Consider the following 17,431-nt stretch of genomic DNA (forward strand, 5'->3'; position numbering starts at 1 on the left):
ACACAAATGTGGGAATATGCATATAACTTCATGACCATGCTTTTCATGAAAAAATTCGTCCATAGTTTTTCAATGTAATAAAAAAAATTCAAGATTATGGGTTAATGTAATGATTAGTTATGGACTGGATAGTATTTTATCATAATTTCATGAAAAAGTTCCACAGGTGTATCTTATCTAGTGCATTGGATAAGAACATCATGAAAGAGTGACTTCCCTTGAATGCATAAGTCGCTTCCCGTTTTGAACTTTTAGAGAATTAATTAATGGGGTTTTGAATCCTAAGCTCATGGAGATTGAATAAAAAACGACAATACATAACACAGACCGCCCCTCCCAAAGATTCTGTTTCCTAACACTTGTTTAATAACTTCTGCTTCAAATGCGGAAATCAGTTTAACAAATTACAGGTGTAAACAGCGTGCACAGGTAGATCATTACAATAGCATATCTTGTAGAAAGGAAACAAACTTATAGGGAATGTGGCATGTTGTTTGGAATCGGTAAACTTACCATTTGTTCGAGGGTCCGTATATTCGCAGGCTTGTTTTTATATCATGTCGGTTATCAAAATATCCAAACGCTTAAAATGCAGCGCCACCTAGCGGTCCGTGACGTCACCGTCTCAGGTATTCCGTATGGTAAATCAAAAAATATGTGGACCGTCGGCAGGGAAATTACTCGAAAATCGGGTAGTTGCATTCATAACAAATATTGTGAAAAAAAGCCAAAATGAATTAGGGATAAATATATATATAATCAAGATACTTTAAAAAATAATTAGTTTATTTTATATATAGACCGTCATTTCCTTATTTTACTTCTGGAATGTATGTTGATCTACATGTTTTCACGTTTACCTGTTTATAGGGGAGGAACGGAGAATAGGATGCAGTCACAAAGTCCGCCCATTGAGGACACCCCCCCCCCCACCCCCTCACAATTAATTTATATCTTTATCGGCCAAATTAAAGATAGGGCTTTTTATGCAATGATCGCTGTTTTGGAAAAAAAAATCGCTTCAAGATATGAATGGGTCATATTATCAATCAGTCACTAAATGATGACACAACCATTCCTTGGCATAAGTCATCAAGAGTACTACTAATTAAAACACGTGTATAACTGATAGGAAAAGGTATCGACCCTTGTTCATTATCTGTTCACGATGATAAATTAAAATATTTTGTGACGCTGAAACAAGGAGATCAATAAACATTGACCTTGGGTTCCCTGAAGATTAAAAGGAAAATGTCGCATTATATTTTATTTTGTTTACATTTTAAAATAAAATATAGATACTAATATAAAATATTCATAGTCTCTGATACGCCCCATTTGAAGGGCGCTGGGTTTTAGTGATGACCATACGCAAATCTGATCAATAAGTTAGCCACGTTTTCTCAGAGTTTTTGCAATCTGTAATCTGTGTAAACATTTTACTATAAAAAAAAATATTTTGACATGGTTTTCTTAATTTACCAATTTCGGTAATGTTTTAAGATGTTTACGCATTTTTGTCTTCATCAGTTTAATAATTGAATTACTTGCTCAGTATTAAAGGTACAAAGATAACAATGTTTGAATACTGCGTTGTTAATTTTTCTGCCTGTTCTGTTTTCCTTTATATTAAAGCACCAAGTGAACGATAAAATTACGGTGATTGATAAAGCTGTGATTCCAGCATTGAGAATCTTTGAATTTGAAAATCTGGACGTGTTTAAAACTGTTTAAAGCATATTCTTCCGGCAGGCGGATTGATGACCAAGGGGACCCCATACATAGGTTAAAATTTGTCCACATCCCCCATTACTTTCAAAAACAATGCTACGAGCCTGTCTCAACGCACAATTGCAAGTTATGTCGTTTTAGTAGAAATTGGTCCTGTCATTTTGAAATATTACATCACGTGGTTCTTAGATTTCCCAACATATAGGTTTTGGATTAATGATGAGTTGTAAATTGTACATATTTATGGAATTTAACAATTTAATTGCGTTTTTCAAAACTTTAGGCTTTATAAGTTCACAATGGAATATGACAAACTAAAATATAAATTTAAATTGCTTGCTTCATTGTTTTTGTTTTCAAATTAAAGAACAAACCGGTCTGATAAATTAATTACAGCCATTATTACCGGTATTACATTTGCAATGATAAAAATTAATTGCAATTTTCAATGTAATTTACTTGGTTGAGCCTTTAGTTTTCTGAACGCAGGTATCATAAAGACATTTGAAAATCACGCAGCTTTGTTAAAAAGTTGACACTGTAGAAAACGAAACAAGTCAAGTATAAAACGAGACGGAATATCGCTTTCTGTCCAAACTGAATTATGTTTATTACTTTTATATAGAAAAAAGCGCCGTTTTGTTGTTATCAGCGACTTGGATAAAATATGTACTCACCTAACACAAATAACACATGTCGAGGACTAACGGTGAATACATTTACTATTTAGATTACTTCACCGAACTTTGTACACGTCTGTAAAATCACTGCTTCAGTGCTATGATTTAATACCATTCTTTTACCAAAGATAAAATATTTCACATCTTGAACCCTCTCTCTTCCACAGGCACCGTGGACATCTATTACCCCCCCCCCCCCACCCCGAATCTTATTTTTTTTTTAAATAATACGAGGTAAACTTGTACTTTTTTCTTGTTTAAGTTTTTATGTGAATAATAATTGATAATGTAACCTATTCGTCTTTAAAACTGTTTTTTAAATTTTTGCGTTTTTGACTGACTTTCATTGATATTAAGAGAGTCTTATTGCATGCGACCTTAATCTTGATTTGAATGATTTCTTCTAAATTCTTCAAACTACTGCCCCCCCCCCCCCCCCTTACAAACACATGCATTACAGGTACTATAAATACCAGCACACCCCCTTCATCTCCACTGCAATGTGATAAAATTAAGAAACAAAACCCAGCCGTAGAATGGAGTCATTTAATTATTGTTCATTTACATGGATTGACACATTACATGTTCTAGACTTCTGAATTTTAAATTTAAAACAGTAACTTTATTAAAATAAATGGTCACTTTACCCTTAATTACACAAATTTTCATTTGAACTGATAAATTAATACATGTTTTCTGAATTTAAGAGTCTTGCATGTTTGACATATTACAATTTGGTTTTTTTTCTCAAATGTATAAATACTTATTACTTTGTTAAGTAATGATTAAACATGAAGGGGAAATAACTTGTCCTGACGGAGATTATTGTCATGCATTGACATAAGGTGTGTCTGTATACAGTATATCAAACACAGGAAATAAGTACGGGATAATTATAAAAATCATCCAAGAAATAGCAATGAAACATCCTTAAGAAGATATCAACATCCTTGAGGTAGTCACCATAGCAACAATGAAAAATCTTATCATAAATTAAAAAATACACAGAAATTGCACTTTAAAAATATTTCAGAGGATGAAAGACAGAATAGATTAGACAAACTTTTCTTGATTCAAATAAAACCATAACGTAAAATACAAAAATGAAAGGAGAAAATATTATAGACAGTGAGACTAGAGTTATAAATTGTATATATGCAGCATTGGCAAAGAATGATGGGAAGGAAGGGGGGGGGGGTGATTAAACTGGATCAAACTCCATTTTCAATTCCACACATAGCTGTATTATTAGTATTACACACATTAATTATACAGACAAGGCGTTACACCATGTAAACAAGTACAGCAGATCTTCAATACAAAAGATAAGTCTACATGTAATTGTTTCATTTGAAGCCAAAATACATGAAAGGATTAATTCAGCATACATCGTCAGACATCAAGAAAAATCAGATCCCTTCTTATTGGCTGGGCCGAACACATTGAACTTTTCTGTTCTCATTTGTAAAAATATTTACCGTTAGTATTCTCAATCCACCAACAAGAGAGCAAAGCTTTACAGTTTTAGAAGTATCAAAATGGTACTCTTGCAAAAACATGTTGGTATTAATAAAAGCATCCTTAATAAGTATTATAGCAACTGGTTAAAATTTCCTTCCAAAAAGTTAAAAAAACACAAGTTAAATGGGGCATGAATTATTCATGAGAACAAGCAAAGTTTATTTACTTTTCCCAATATTTTAAAGTGTAAACTTAGTGTTTACAAAACTGGCCAAATTGACATTGCCTAGGCTACACAGGGCGATCCAATCAGAACAAGACATATTAATTGATATTGACGTTGCCTAGGCTACACAGGGCGATCCAATCAGAACAAGACATTGATATTGACATTGCCTAGGCTACACAGGGCGATCCAATCAGAACAAAGACATAATTGATATTGACGTTGCCTAGGCTACACAGGGCGATCCAATCAGAACAAGACATTGATATTGACGTTGCCTAGGCTACACAGGGCGATCCAATCAGAACGAGACATGATTGATGTTGACATTGGCTAAGCTACACAGAGCGTCCACGTCTTCCATCAACAGGTATCGCTTCAGCAATTCAGGCACAGGGTACGGAAGTCCCTCAATAGCCACGGGCACGGAACAGACAATGTGCTGCCGGAATGAGACACGTGACAGGTGTCTCAGGGTGGGCGGGGTCTTCATCTGCTGGATCAGCCATTTGGCCAGGTGGGGACATGATCGGGAGATGTGGTACACATTGGAAGTCTGATAAACCCAGCCTGCCGCTATTGCATACATTGTCAACTTGAAAAATGTCCTCATTCTCTTTCGTCGAGACTTCCAGTAACATTCAAAGTAATAAAATAGGGAGCGAATTACAAAATCCAAATCTGTGGAAGGGGCCCATCGTAAAAGTTTTAAACTAAAATCAGACATGTTCATAAGGATTGGATCCAGGGGGTCAACATAGATCGGTTGATGCCGATGCAGTATTTTGAGGAGAAGTTCGTGAAACAGAATTGAGTTGGAGCACTGCTGGGCCATAGTAATGAGCATGTGCAGAAATTTGTCATCCTGAAACTTGAATGCCGTCCTCACGGTGTACATCATGGCGTCCTTACAGATCGGTTCCGCATCAGCCTTCATCAACAACTTGATGATTTCCCAGCAGATGGAATGTCTTGGTTCCAACCGATTGTCAAAGGCAGTTATCAAAGCCACGTCAAATGCTGAGCAATTATTGACATTAAGACAATTCTTGGAGCATGACTTTCCAGCCAGCAACACTTGGACACACTCAACATGGCTGAGTTTCACTGCTATAATCAGGGCTGTTTCTTTCTTCTCATTTAATTCCACATTGACATCCACATTTGTATTGTTAATGAACTTTTCTAGTTCTTTGTAATCATTATTTGTGATCAGATTGTCCAGTAGGAGGGCATCAGAAGGCTGGCCGGAGTTGTCTTCCAATGGATCCTCGTCCCCCTCCAGGTGGGGCTCCGTTAGGTTGGGCATGCAGTGCGTGGGCCAGAGGCTGTGACCTTTGACATTGTTATTGCCCATGCTCCAGCCCATCCATCTGAAACCAGAGAACAATACAACTTCAAAAACTTACAATTCTATGAATGTTTACTTTACTTGCACTTTTACAGTATATATTAATACAGTGAGTTGCTGTTGCCTGATTTGGCCATGGAATAACATTGAGTTTACTACAAAATACACATTCTGAGGCAAATTTAACATGGCAAACAATAACGACAATTCATGCAAAAATAGAAAATTCACTCCTCAATTTAAATCAGGTCAAATGCTTCATAAATGTTTGTTTTATTTATTATCATGATTCACATTTTACCAATTGTACTTGGAACAGTATGATGCTTTCTGTTTGACACTGAGAATTATGTCTTAGTGTGAGTAGATAAATGAAATGAACAAACTTCAATTGGTACATCACCAGACCAGTATAAAACATAGCTTACATCAGTTAAGATGTGAGTTAAATCAGTGGGGCTGGGATTTCCTGTTTCTCTTGATATCTGATTGTGCCTATAAATAAATTTAAAAATCAGAACACATTAACATTAATCTTCATCTTATTTTCACATAAATCTGTAGAAAAACTTCAATGAAGACTAAAAGTTTTTACACTTTAATCATGGAATAATTATTTACCATTAAACAATGTTCTTCAACATGCCCCCAGGATCAAAACATTTGTCTCTTCTTTTTAATTTGCACCAATATTTTGGCTGTTAAATGGTTGATTACCAAAGGATATTCATCTACAAAGCCATTCATCTACTTAAGAATTAATTAAGATCAAGTTTGCCACAAGTACTTGTCAATGAAACCAATCTTGCGAAGTAATTTTTTGTACTTGATTAAATTTTGTTAGGAGACCAGCATGGGGGGAGTTAGGACAACCATGGACATAGAACCGTTTTAACGAGAGCTTGGACTTTGGGCAGAATGTGATAAACTCCGATTTGATGAAGGTGGGATCTACTAATAGTTAACTGTCCAGCCATTGGCTAATAGATATGCATACATTGAACGCAATGACTCTCATCTGACTTCATCCAGGGATGTATATTTTGCTGAAACAGGATCAGTTTCACATAGCAGAGCACCGGTTTTGACATTCTATGAATATTAATGAGGTTCTCTTAGAGAATAAGAAGAAAGGAGGTCAATGTTTGACAGATTGTTTTGATGAGCAAACTAAAACATAAACATTCTACCGAAAGTCCAAGCTCTTGTTAAAACGGTTCTATATACTATACATCCTTGGGACAACTACCATTTGAGGTTTTTGTTTTTGGCCTTTTGTTGTTATAAAAATTGTTTACTTTAAGTGATTGAGAGATTTGTCACAGTGTTATGCATGTGGTGGGATATAATACCAAAAAGAAAAAAATATACAAGTTATATTATGACCATGATGTATAAAACTGATTAAATCAGATTTTATAAGCTATACAAGAAAATGTAGCCCATAACAATCTGAATGTTCTTCACTAGGGTACAAGGTGTTTGACCATGATATATGAATTAATTACACTTGAAAAAATGAGGGTCTTCAATTTGTTTAACATAATACATCAGATCTCAAAGCTATGTAAGAAAATTTACAACCGTGTATTTTAGCTTATGTCAATGCACGGCTTGAATGGCAACTTTATCTAAGCGTTTACAGTCCATGGTGGAATATTTCTGCCCCTTGTGTGCAAGTTATTTTTCTATCAAATATGTTGACATGCAAGATAATTATGTCAACATACAACATAACTGTTGACGTGCAAGAAAATTGCAATCAGATACGAATTATACAAAATATCAAAAAATCTCAAAAATCACCCACCTGTGACATCCAAGATGCTACCTTTTTTATGTCGACATGCAACTTATTTATGTAAACATGCAAGATAAATATGCTGACATTCAACGTATTTATGTCAACATGCAGCTTATTTATGTTGACATGCAACTTATTTATGTCAACATGCAACTTACTTATGTTGACATGCGAGATAAATATGTTGAAATGCAACTTAGTTATGTTTATGTGCGAGATAAATATGTCGACATGCAACTTATAAGCTGCATGTTGACATAAATATGTTGAAGGTCACCATATTTATCCTGCATGTTTACATAACTAAGCTGCATGTCGACATAGAGAAGTTGCATGTCGACATAAAGAAATTGCATGTTAACATAAATAAGTTGCATGTAGACATCAATAGCATATCTAGCATCTTGGATGTCACACGTTGGCGATTTTTGGAGATTATTTTGTAACTCTTATATGATTGCAGTTTTCTTGCATGTCAACATAGTTATGTTGCATTTTGACATAACTATTTTGCATGTCAACATCTTTATCCTGCATGTCGACATAATTAATAGAAAAATAACTTGCACACAAGGAGCAGAGATATGCCTCCATAACTTTACCTACAGAAAAATGTAAACAGACAAGTCCGCATTCTTACACACATAATTTAGTTCTTGCATTTGCACGATGCAAATATCACAAACATATTTTGAATCTAGAGTATACTAAAAGACATGAAATGAAAAACTGCTGCAATAAAATTTCTACAATATTGCAAAAAGTTTTGTTTTGACATATGTGTGTTTACCTGACAGATGGTGGGGATTATTTGGAGAACCAGTTTACGATGTGACGAAAAAATTCCGGATTCAATAAACTCAGATGGGGAAAAAAGGTTTGGGAAAAAAATCATTTTTTTCATGAATTCCAAATCAAATTAATCATATCTTTAACCAGGGATGTATATACCATAGTATCATATCATAGTATACGTCCCTGCTTTAACGTGAAAGATAATTTGAAATTCATGTACGAGTTATCAAAACAGATGATAAAATTGAACTTCCGGTAAAAACGTAAAAATCAATTAAATTCAGAGAAAATGGAAGAAGAAGATGCAAGAAGGTTGCGATCGAATGCGTTCTCTAGAAAGTCTACAGATGATGAGAATTCCAACTCGAACGATGGAAGACACGAAGAATCATCGGTAAAAGTTTCTTTGTATTTGCATTAGTCTACAGAACTTCTCCATTTATAAAGTGTCGAGGAAATTCGAAAATTGTATACTCGTGTAGAAGGAATGAGCATATACATATAATGAAAACATGTGGCTAGACCGGGAATCGAACCCAGGACCCCTGCAATTCTAGTCAGAAGCTTTACCACTGAACTACCCGGGCCGATATCCACGGTCTATATCATATGTATATAGTGCCCCAACTAGTTTATATGTATACATGTATTATCTATCATACATATGCATATATCGAAATATGTATTGTTTATTTTGACTGCATTATTACTTTTATACCAGAGACTCATTAATTAATCTTTGGGGATGTCCGGCTTGTCTTCGAATATGGACCAACACCATCAATGAATTGGACAGGTCTTCTTGTGTGGGAATTGCTATCTTTGCTAGACAAGAGGTTTTGGTTCCCCCAGCTTCCCATAAGCAATATTTTTTGTGAACAAATATGATCTGTATCTTAATTTGAATATTATAGCTTTTTGTTGCCTTAGGAAGCGAAATAGCCAATATGCAAAGTATGTGAATTTGAATCATATGAGTTTGTGTTGGTAATTTGACTCCTTTAATAGCATAATTTGTGTACCATTAAGTTTTCCTTCCCATTTATTCTTGCAGAGTAAACACTTGAGAATGTTACAATTTAAAAATCCAGGAAAATTCATGGAAGATTTTGATCCAGAAAGAAGTGCTCGGGAGATGAGGAAGATGAATAGACGTATCTACAGAGAAAAGTACGTCATTTACTGGTTACCACAGAGATTCAATTTTCTTTTTATTTTATTTTGGAAATTTAAAGTATATTTTAATGACTTATCATGAACTCTATTCCTCATGTATGATTTTTGACATCTGCAATAAGATAAAGTTTTAGCCTAACACCAGGGACTTTGATTTTGAATCTTATTAACATAATTTAAATATTTGATCAACTTATAGTTCACGTTTTTAATAAGGAGAATGAAAGCGATTTCCCTGCAAGTGTGAATTTGTTATAAGCGTATTTACTGTATCAGGGTTTTACTGTATGCAGTGATGTGATAACTAAGTGTGAATTTGTTATAAACGTATTTGCTGTATCAGGGTTTTACTGTATGCAGTGATGTGATAACTAAGTGGAGGTTGCTGTTTTCTTCAGCATCAAGAAGAACCAGGTGTATGATGAGAACGGGATCCTGTTGGACAACAGCCAGGACCTGTGTGACTGCCTGGACCTGTCCTGTAAGGGCTGCCACTTCCCGTGCCCCAAATGTGGCTCCCAAAAGTGTGGCGCTGAGTGTCGATGTGGCAGGAAGTGGATCTACGAACATGTGGAAGTTGAAGGGACAAATCTGATACTGAAATGGCCGCAGCTTGAAAATCAGAACAAGTGGTGATGTACACAAAGCTCTGAACCTCAAGTCAAAATGGCAGCTAGAAGGACGCAAAGAAAGCTGGCGCTCTTTGAAATGGCTCACAAATTGAAGATCTGTTGAGAGGAATTTTATCTACAGAGGAGTACAAGAATCACTTTAAGGTAGATGCCTGATGTGAATTTTCATGCATTTGTTTTTGTGAACAATGTATTTCAAAATGGCCACTGGTTGTACAATGTCTGTAACATTTGAAGCATTCTTCAATACAATCATAAATCAACATCATGTTGTTTGTTATCAATTTGTTTATTGATTATTTTTTACATGAGTTACAAAAAATAAGAACAAATTCACATACATTAAACCGGAATGTCAGTCATTTTTAAGATAAGTATAATTATATGAAGAAAATCTTTAGTACATGTACATTTATTTAAAAGTAAAGTATATCATACAAAATATAACTGAGTACATGAACAACCTCTTTGTTGAAAACAGCATAAATTAATGTCTTGCAAAGCAAGACTTGTTATCCAGCTTTTTTCCACTTCAATGACAATTGCTGTATTGAAACAATTGGACTGTATTATCTCTTTTATTAACAATGGCTGCTCTATAAGATATTACTTAAGTGACCAAGACTACAGCTGAAGAACCAAATAATAAAACATTCACTAAGATCAACACAACATATACTTCAAACAGTAGAGATCTATTATAACACATAAAGCTTCAAACAGTGGAGAACTAAAACATAAAACCTTGCATTGATACATGTCTGTATGTGAGCATTCTAGAATATTTTTATCAAAACGGCAGCACAGAGGAATGTAGTCAAGGAAACGGCCACTGTCCATGATGCATCATTGTGTGGGTTGCTTCCGTGGTCATCTGGCACTACTGATTGAAAACAAAACTCTGTCAATTTATATTGCTCCATCTTTTATGTATTGTGTAAATGTTTGGGGATTAAGTTAGGAATCTGATTAAAAGCAATACTTTATAAGAATTCAGAAATTAAGTTCTATAGTTACACGTATACATGGTGTGCATGCAGATTTAAAATTAGTAATATTCTGGCCCTCAAGAAATAGAATGGTTGAAAATTTTGAATGAAATTTAGATTGAAATAATTATGAAGTTTGTGATTGTTATTTGTTTGGATTCTATCTTGTGGTTCTTTCGATGTGTAGTTCGATGTGTGTGCTACTCAGGTTAATGTGATATCTTCGATAGTTATATTAGATGTATATATATTTTAATTATGATAGGATAGATATAAAGTATATTGTTGTTTGAATGGATATTTTATAGATTTTTAAACCTGTGTTGTTACATTGTTTGGATGAATGCTATAGTTCTGGTTCTGTGCCATCTGGTTGATTGACGTCTGTTTAATTTGGTGTTTGCTTTTGCTTTCTAATTGTTTAGCTGTATGCTTACTGTGCTATTTTCTTTGCTGTCTAGTGGGTGTGTGCTATCTTCTTTGCTGTGTAGCTAATAATGCAGGTTGGATGTGTGCATCTAGTTTGTGCTGCTACTTACTTGTTGTTTGGTTGGATGTGCTGCTACTTACTTGTTGTTTGGTTGGATGTGCTGCTACTTACTTGTTGTTTGGTTGGATGTGCTGTTGTTGTTGGCTTCCACATTTGAGATGAACATGAACAAGACCACAAACAGCAAAGTTTGACCTCTGAACTCCATCATTTACAGCAGTGGCGTCCTCTGCAGTCAGTTTAGAAAGCGAAGATAACCTAAAGTGTCAAAGGTTAGAAAGCTAAGATAGCCTAAAGTGTCAAAGGTTAGAAACTAAGATACATTTAACTTATAAAAGTGTCAAACTTAAGAAAGCTAAGTTTAGAAAGCTAAGATAACCTAAAGTGTCAAGATAAATAAAATTTGAAAGTCAGGGTCAGCGAACGACATACCCTTCATTACACACTGTAAAGTTTTTTATCTACATTTTTCGGAAGAGATCATATAGGATATTTACAAAGTACTTAGTAATTTTCACGATTACGAGTACACTGTGTTCAGTGTGATCGAGATGTATTGTCTCTCTTGACAAGTTGTGTTAATCATATGAACGGGAAAAAAGTGACTAACATTTTTCTACAGGTTTATAATTGGCTCTACCGTGAGAAAAAAACATAGTTTGGTTTTTTATTAATATGAAAAAAAACAAGAAAAATCTACATAAACCTGCATCTTATAGATATGTTATAGCTCCAATTAATTATATGCACTGAACAACAGCTAACTGCTTCGGGGTACATGTACATCTTTTAAGAGTAAAGTTAGATAACTATCTACAATTCCAGTTTTCAATAAAGTATATCAACTTTAGAGAAGTACGTGAACTGATTTGAGATGGGAGAAGTTCGTAATAAATCTTTAAAGATATAAGATCTTTTGAAAAGATTTAATAAATTAATTCAATGTAAATTACAAAAAGCCCAAATAATGAATGAAAAATTCATACCGTCTTTGTAGAAGAATAAGATTCCGTGTCAACTCTACAAACATCAAGAGAATCTGAGGGGAATTGTGATAATAGGGGGATAAATAGGTGTTCTTTACTTAGTGTTAATTTGTGAAGAAACCGGCTGTTAGCAGCTGCAGCCTAAACAGATCCCTGTATTTACGTGAGTTATGTCCTCACGGCGTGGATTGTGTGGGGGCGTGTTCGATTGATTCCCGCTATTTTTTCTTTTGAATCTACCCCAAAAATAGAATTTAAAAATGACATAATAACCACGATTAATTTAATATCACAAAATAACTGGAAAATATGAAGCATGTATGTGTTGTTTTTTGATATTTGTCAATTATTTGTATTGCTTCATACATTTTTTTCAAAACAAGCTTACAAAGAAAAAATTACCTCTCAAGTGTTAGATAAAACAATCCCTCCTGGAAGATGGTGGCGAATAGTTAAATCAATTACTAAATTTTCTAAAAAAACAAACTAAATCCCCTCCAATTAAATCTAATGGTAGAATTTTTATTCATCCGATTGACAAAGCTAATATACTCAATAATTATTTTGCAAATATTTCACGAGTTGATGATAGTTCAGAACCCCTTTTACCCCCCCCCCCCCCCAGGGACCTGGTCCCCCATTTTCTATGAACATATTTTGCATCACTGACCAGGATGTTGAAGATCAACTAAGAAATATAAATCCATCTAAACCTCCAGGACCCCATGATATTTCTCCACATATACTTAAAAATATTATCCCTTCCATTATTAAACCCCTTACAAAATTGTTCAAGTCATCATTAAGTAATAAACAACTCCCTCATGTGTGGAAGATTTCTAATATCACACCAGTTTACAAAAACAAAGGTAACCCTGAAGAGCCAGGAAATTATAGACCAATCGCTCTAACTAGTATTTTATGCAAAATTATGGAAAAAATCATTTTTAAATACCTCTACAACTACATGTTAGAGCATAATCTTTTATCTAAAAACCAATCGGGTTTTCAACCTAGAGATTCTACTGTGAATCAACTTTTGGAAATATATAATACTATTATTAGCAATCTAGACCAAGGAAAAGATGTTAGATTTATATTTTGTGATATTTCAAAAGCATTTGATAAGGTCTGGCACAAGGGATTATTATATAAGCTAAAACAAAATGGTATCTATGGGAACATTTTAGATTGGATTGAAAATTATCTTACTGACCGCGAACAAAAAGAATTGTTAGATGGATATCCCTCTACTAAACAATGTATAAATGCTGGTGTTCCCCAGGGCTCTGTACTTGGTCCATTTCTTTTTTTGGTATATATTAATGATATCACTCTTAATCTTGAAAATCAAATTCGGTTATTTGCAGATGATACTTCTCTCTTTGTAATTGTAGACTCTGATACAATAGGACCTGCAATATCTTTAACAAATGACCTAGAAAAAATTAAAAAATGGTCAACACAATGGCTGGTGGAGTTTAACCCTAACAAAACTGTAAATGTTAACTTCACTCGGTCAGATAAATCACATCCAGATATCTCCTTTGGTCATACAATAAACTATATAGACTGTAAGCAAAATCACTGTCATCTCGGACTAACTCTCCAATCAAATGCTTGTTGGTCTGAACATATTACAAACATTTTTGATAAAGCATGTCAACGTTTAAATGTTCTTCGTACTCTTAAATATAAATTAAACAGGGAGTCTTTAACTAAAATTTACATTTCCTTTATTCGTCCTATTTTAGAGTATGGTGATGTAGTATGGGATAATTGTACACAAGAACAGAGCAATCTTTTAGAAAGTGTACAAATAGAGGCTGAGCGCATCATTACAGGACTGAGGCGCACCTCCTCAAGACAAAACTTATATAATGAATTAGGGTGGGAAACGTTAAGCGATAGAAGGAAAAAACGCAAAGTTACACTCATGTATAAAATACTTAACAATTATACACCCAAATATTTGTATGATATGGTTGAACAGTGTCTCCCAGTCTCACACAATTATTCATTACGTAATAATAATTTGTTTCACATTCCAATTACCAGAACTGTTGCATATTATAATAGTTTTTTTACCCTCAACAGTTAAATTATGGAACACTTTGCCAAACACTTTAAAATCTGCAACAAGTATAGCCAAATTTAAGCAAGGCGTGCAAAACAATAACCCTGTAGATAAAATAAAATCTAAATTATACAACCATGGACAAAGAAATTTAAATATACTTCATTGCCAGTTAAGAAATTTTTCAAGTAACCTTAATGCAGACTTGTATAATCATAATTTAGTTGAATCATCAAAATGTTTAAGATGTGGGTACTCCTATGAAGATTCATTTCATTTTTTTTCATTGTCAATTTTATAATTCTCAGAGAAACTCTCTGTTTAGATACATGAGTTATGACATACCAATAGATATTAATATTTTATTACATGGTTATGATTGCTTATCTCTAGCAGAAAATATATCATTTTTTGACCAAGTTCATCAATTTATAAAAAACAGTAAAAGATTTTGAAATGTAAATTAACAATGAGTAACACTGTGTTAAATGTACTTTACATATACTAATTAATGAGCCTATTATACTATAACTAGTACTATATATGTGTATATATATATATATATATCTATTTTCTCTTTTGTTCTTTTGTCTATCATTATATTGTTATTTATCTAAATCCTTTATTACTATATTCTTTATAAGTTAGTAAATGTCCATGTAAATCTTTGAAAAGTATATGATATTAGTATTATAAATATTTATACCTTGATCTCAGATGGAGAGAACTAATATAGGCTAGTGTTGCCTGCTGTTCAATCCAGATTCATTTATATACTTATATGTATATTTTTGAATAAAATATTTATTAAACTAAACATTTTTTTTTTATCTTTTATTAAAATCATTATTCATCACAAAACATACATATTTTGATACTCGTATCGTATAAATATATCTTCTGTGTAATAAGCATAGTTTTACATACATGAAAAAAATAGTATTGTATATAAATCTATTATACAATGATTATAATAATAAGTATTCATCATAAACATACATCGTATTACTGTATCATATATCATATATCAAAAATATGGTACTTCATGTACTGTTTTGAAGCTGTAGAAAGTTTCCAACATTTTTATAAAAATCGTTTTTATTTTTACCAATACTGGTGACAATTACATTCTGGAGAAAAAGAGTATTTTTAAGCTTGTGCCTTAGGTCTTGCTCACACATTCTTTCTTTCTGAATTCTACATTTCATTTTATATTTATATATTGTAAAACTAATGAAAGATAAAAAGTTCAAAAAAGAAGTTTTCTCGCTAATTTCATTGTAAAAACCTAGTACAACAATTTTCCATGTGACATCAAATTTTAAGTAAATGCTTATTCTCTCCCAGATATGTTTGACAATTTTGCAATCATACAAAAGGTGTTTTATATCCTCGTTAACATTGCACACTTCGCACAATGGAGAGACAGTTTTGTTCCATTTACTGACACATACATTATTGTTCAATATACCATGAAGAAGTTTGTAATTAAATTCTGAGATTCTTTTTCATACATTTCTTTGATTTTTGCAACATACACATTTTCCCATAGACATAATGTGTCGTTAAAATCTTTTCTCCATCGATTTTCATATATTGGTTTTTAAAACTTTATATCAATATACACTGAATTATAAAAATTACTTTTAACATTGTTAACTGAATTTACGGTATTGTTTCGAAATAAAAATGATACACAAGGTTTGATTTTGACGTATTTTGAATAGCTGCAGTCAATTTTTTCTTTATAAACTTTAAATGCTTTTCTAAGCATGATATATTCACATAAGATATTGGTTTTTCTAACCAGTTTTTGTGTAAAGTACATCATATCATAAAACTCTCCATTTTCATCAAAAATATCTTTAGCATACAAAAATCCACTTTTTATCCAATTTTCAAAACATAGTGGTTTATTTTTATACTGGAAAAGGTTATTATTCCATATAAATTGACTCAGGAATTCGTCTCTATTTAGCGTATTCACATTTTTTTGTTTTTTACATCTGTTAAAAGCTGAAAATACATTTCCGTAAAAAACAGGAAGTTTCAGCATTTTGAAAAATGATGATTCCAAAAAGTTGTATTCTGTTGTTTTTAAAATATCGGAGATATTTAGTTTATAATGTCTCATAACTGCACTAAGTGCTCTATGTGTAACACTGTTTTCATTTAATATTCTACTTATCCATGGCGCTTTGGCAGCATGGAATTTGCTCTCAATATCAATAACACCTATTCCACCTTGTTCAATTTTGCCAATTAAAGTATTTCTTTTAATTCGGTCTCGCTTTTTCCAAATAAAGTTATATATAAGTTTAGAAGCAGCTTTAAAAAAAATCACATTTAGGGTTTTCTAAAATATTAGCATTATATAATATTTTTGATATTGCTAGGGTATAAACTACAGTGCATTTACCAAATATAGTTAAATTTCGTCTTTTCCAGACACTTAGTATTTTTTCTAGTTTTTCTAGTTTACTTATCCAATTTTTTTCATAACATACAGTTTCATCATGTCCCAGGTAAATACCGAGCGATTTTATACAGGTCTTTGTTATTTTTATTCCATGTATATGAGAATCGTTGGAATACATATCGATGAATGAACCAGTTAACAGACACTCTGTTTTTTCTAAGTTAAGTTTAGGTCCAGCAACCTTACTAAATTCGGTAATTGTTTCTATTACTTTTCTCACAAAGAGTTTGTATCTTTTAGCATGTTTGTACAGTCGTCCGCATGTTGAACAATTTTAAAACTTAAATCATTGCAAGTATCATTTTTATTCAGAGTTAAACCCTTGATATCGTTATCATTTTTAATTCTAATGGCTAATATTTAAATTACAAATATAAATAAAAGAGCGGATACAGGACATTCCTGTCGAATTCCTCTATGCATTGTGCATGATTTCGATATCCAACCATTGTTTTTAATTTCAAAGACTGTGTCATTATACAATGTTTTTATCATTCCTATGAATTTATCTCCGAAGTTAAACTTTTCTAGCGTTTTAAACATAAAATTATATT

At 32.9% G+C, this 17,431-nt stretch overlaps 3 protein-coding genes and 1 long non-coding RNA gene across 10 annotated transcripts in view; 1 reads left to right on the top strand and 3 right to left on the bottom strand.

The window, feature by feature from the left end:
- LOC105344453 (band 4.1-like protein 1) overlaps positions 1-640 on the bottom strand; it is a 28,818-nt gene extending 28,178 nt beyond the window's left edge. For all 5 annotated transcript variants that reach the window (XM_011452259.4, XM_011452254.4, XM_011452242.4 and 2 more), the window contains exon 1: positions 514-640. The gene's annotated coding sequence lies outside the window, so the exon portion shown is untranslated. The remainder of the gene's footprint in view (positions 1-513) is intronic.
- Positions 641-2,943: 2,303 nt separating this feature from the next.
- Positions 2,944-8,183, bottom strand: LOC105343810 (uncharacterized). Of its 3 annotated transcripts, none has more exons than XM_011451293.4 (3): positions 8,044-8,183; positions 5,878-5,944; positions 2,944-5,471 (listed from the first exon to the last, which is right to left on the bottom strand). In XM_011451293.4, exon 3 carries the CDS (start codon positions 5,465-5,467, stop codon positions 4,400-4,402), a length of 1,068 nt encoding a protein of 355 aa, XP_011449595.3. In that variant the 5' UTR covers positions 5,468-5,471; positions 5,878-5,944; positions 8,044-8,183; the 3' UTR covers positions 2,944-4,399. The 3 variants fall into 3 exon arrangements, with proteins under 3 accessions (XP_011449595.3, XP_011449596.3, XP_019929102.3); XM_011451294.4 differs by lacking the exon at positions 8,044-8,183 and adding an exon at positions 6,071-6,245; XM_020073543.3 differs by lacking the exon at positions 5,878-5,944 and having other exon boundaries at positions 8,044-8,151.
- Positions 8,184-8,280: 97 nt separating this feature from the next.
- LOC105343811 (ARL14 effector protein) lies at positions 8,281-10,121 on the top strand. The gene is made up of 3 exons (XM_011451297.4): positions 8,281-8,442; positions 9,103-9,218; positions 9,623-10,121. Exons 1-3 carry the CDS (start codon positions 8,338-8,340, stop codon positions 9,858-9,860), a joined length of 459 nt encoding a protein of 152 aa, XP_011449599.1. The 5' UTR covers positions 8,281-8,337; the 3' UTR covers positions 9,861-10,121.
- LOC105343812 (uncharacterized) lies at positions 9,718-12,446 on the bottom strand. Its single transcript, XR_902772.4, has 3 exons — positions 12,322-12,446; positions 11,447-11,593; positions 9,718-10,739 (listed from the first exon to the last, which is right to left on the bottom strand). It is a non-coding gene; the product is annotated as an uncharacterized lncRNA (long non-coding RNA).
- Between the last annotated feature and the right edge of the window lie 4,985 nt (positions 12,447-17,431).

Source organism: Magallana gigas, chromosome 6 (assembly GCF_963853765.1).
Source record: "Magallana gigas chromosome 6, xbMagGiga1.1, whole genome shotgun sequence".
Taxonomy (NCBI): Eukaryota; Metazoa; Mollusca; class Bivalvia; order Ostreida; family Ostreidae; genus Magallana; species Magallana gigas.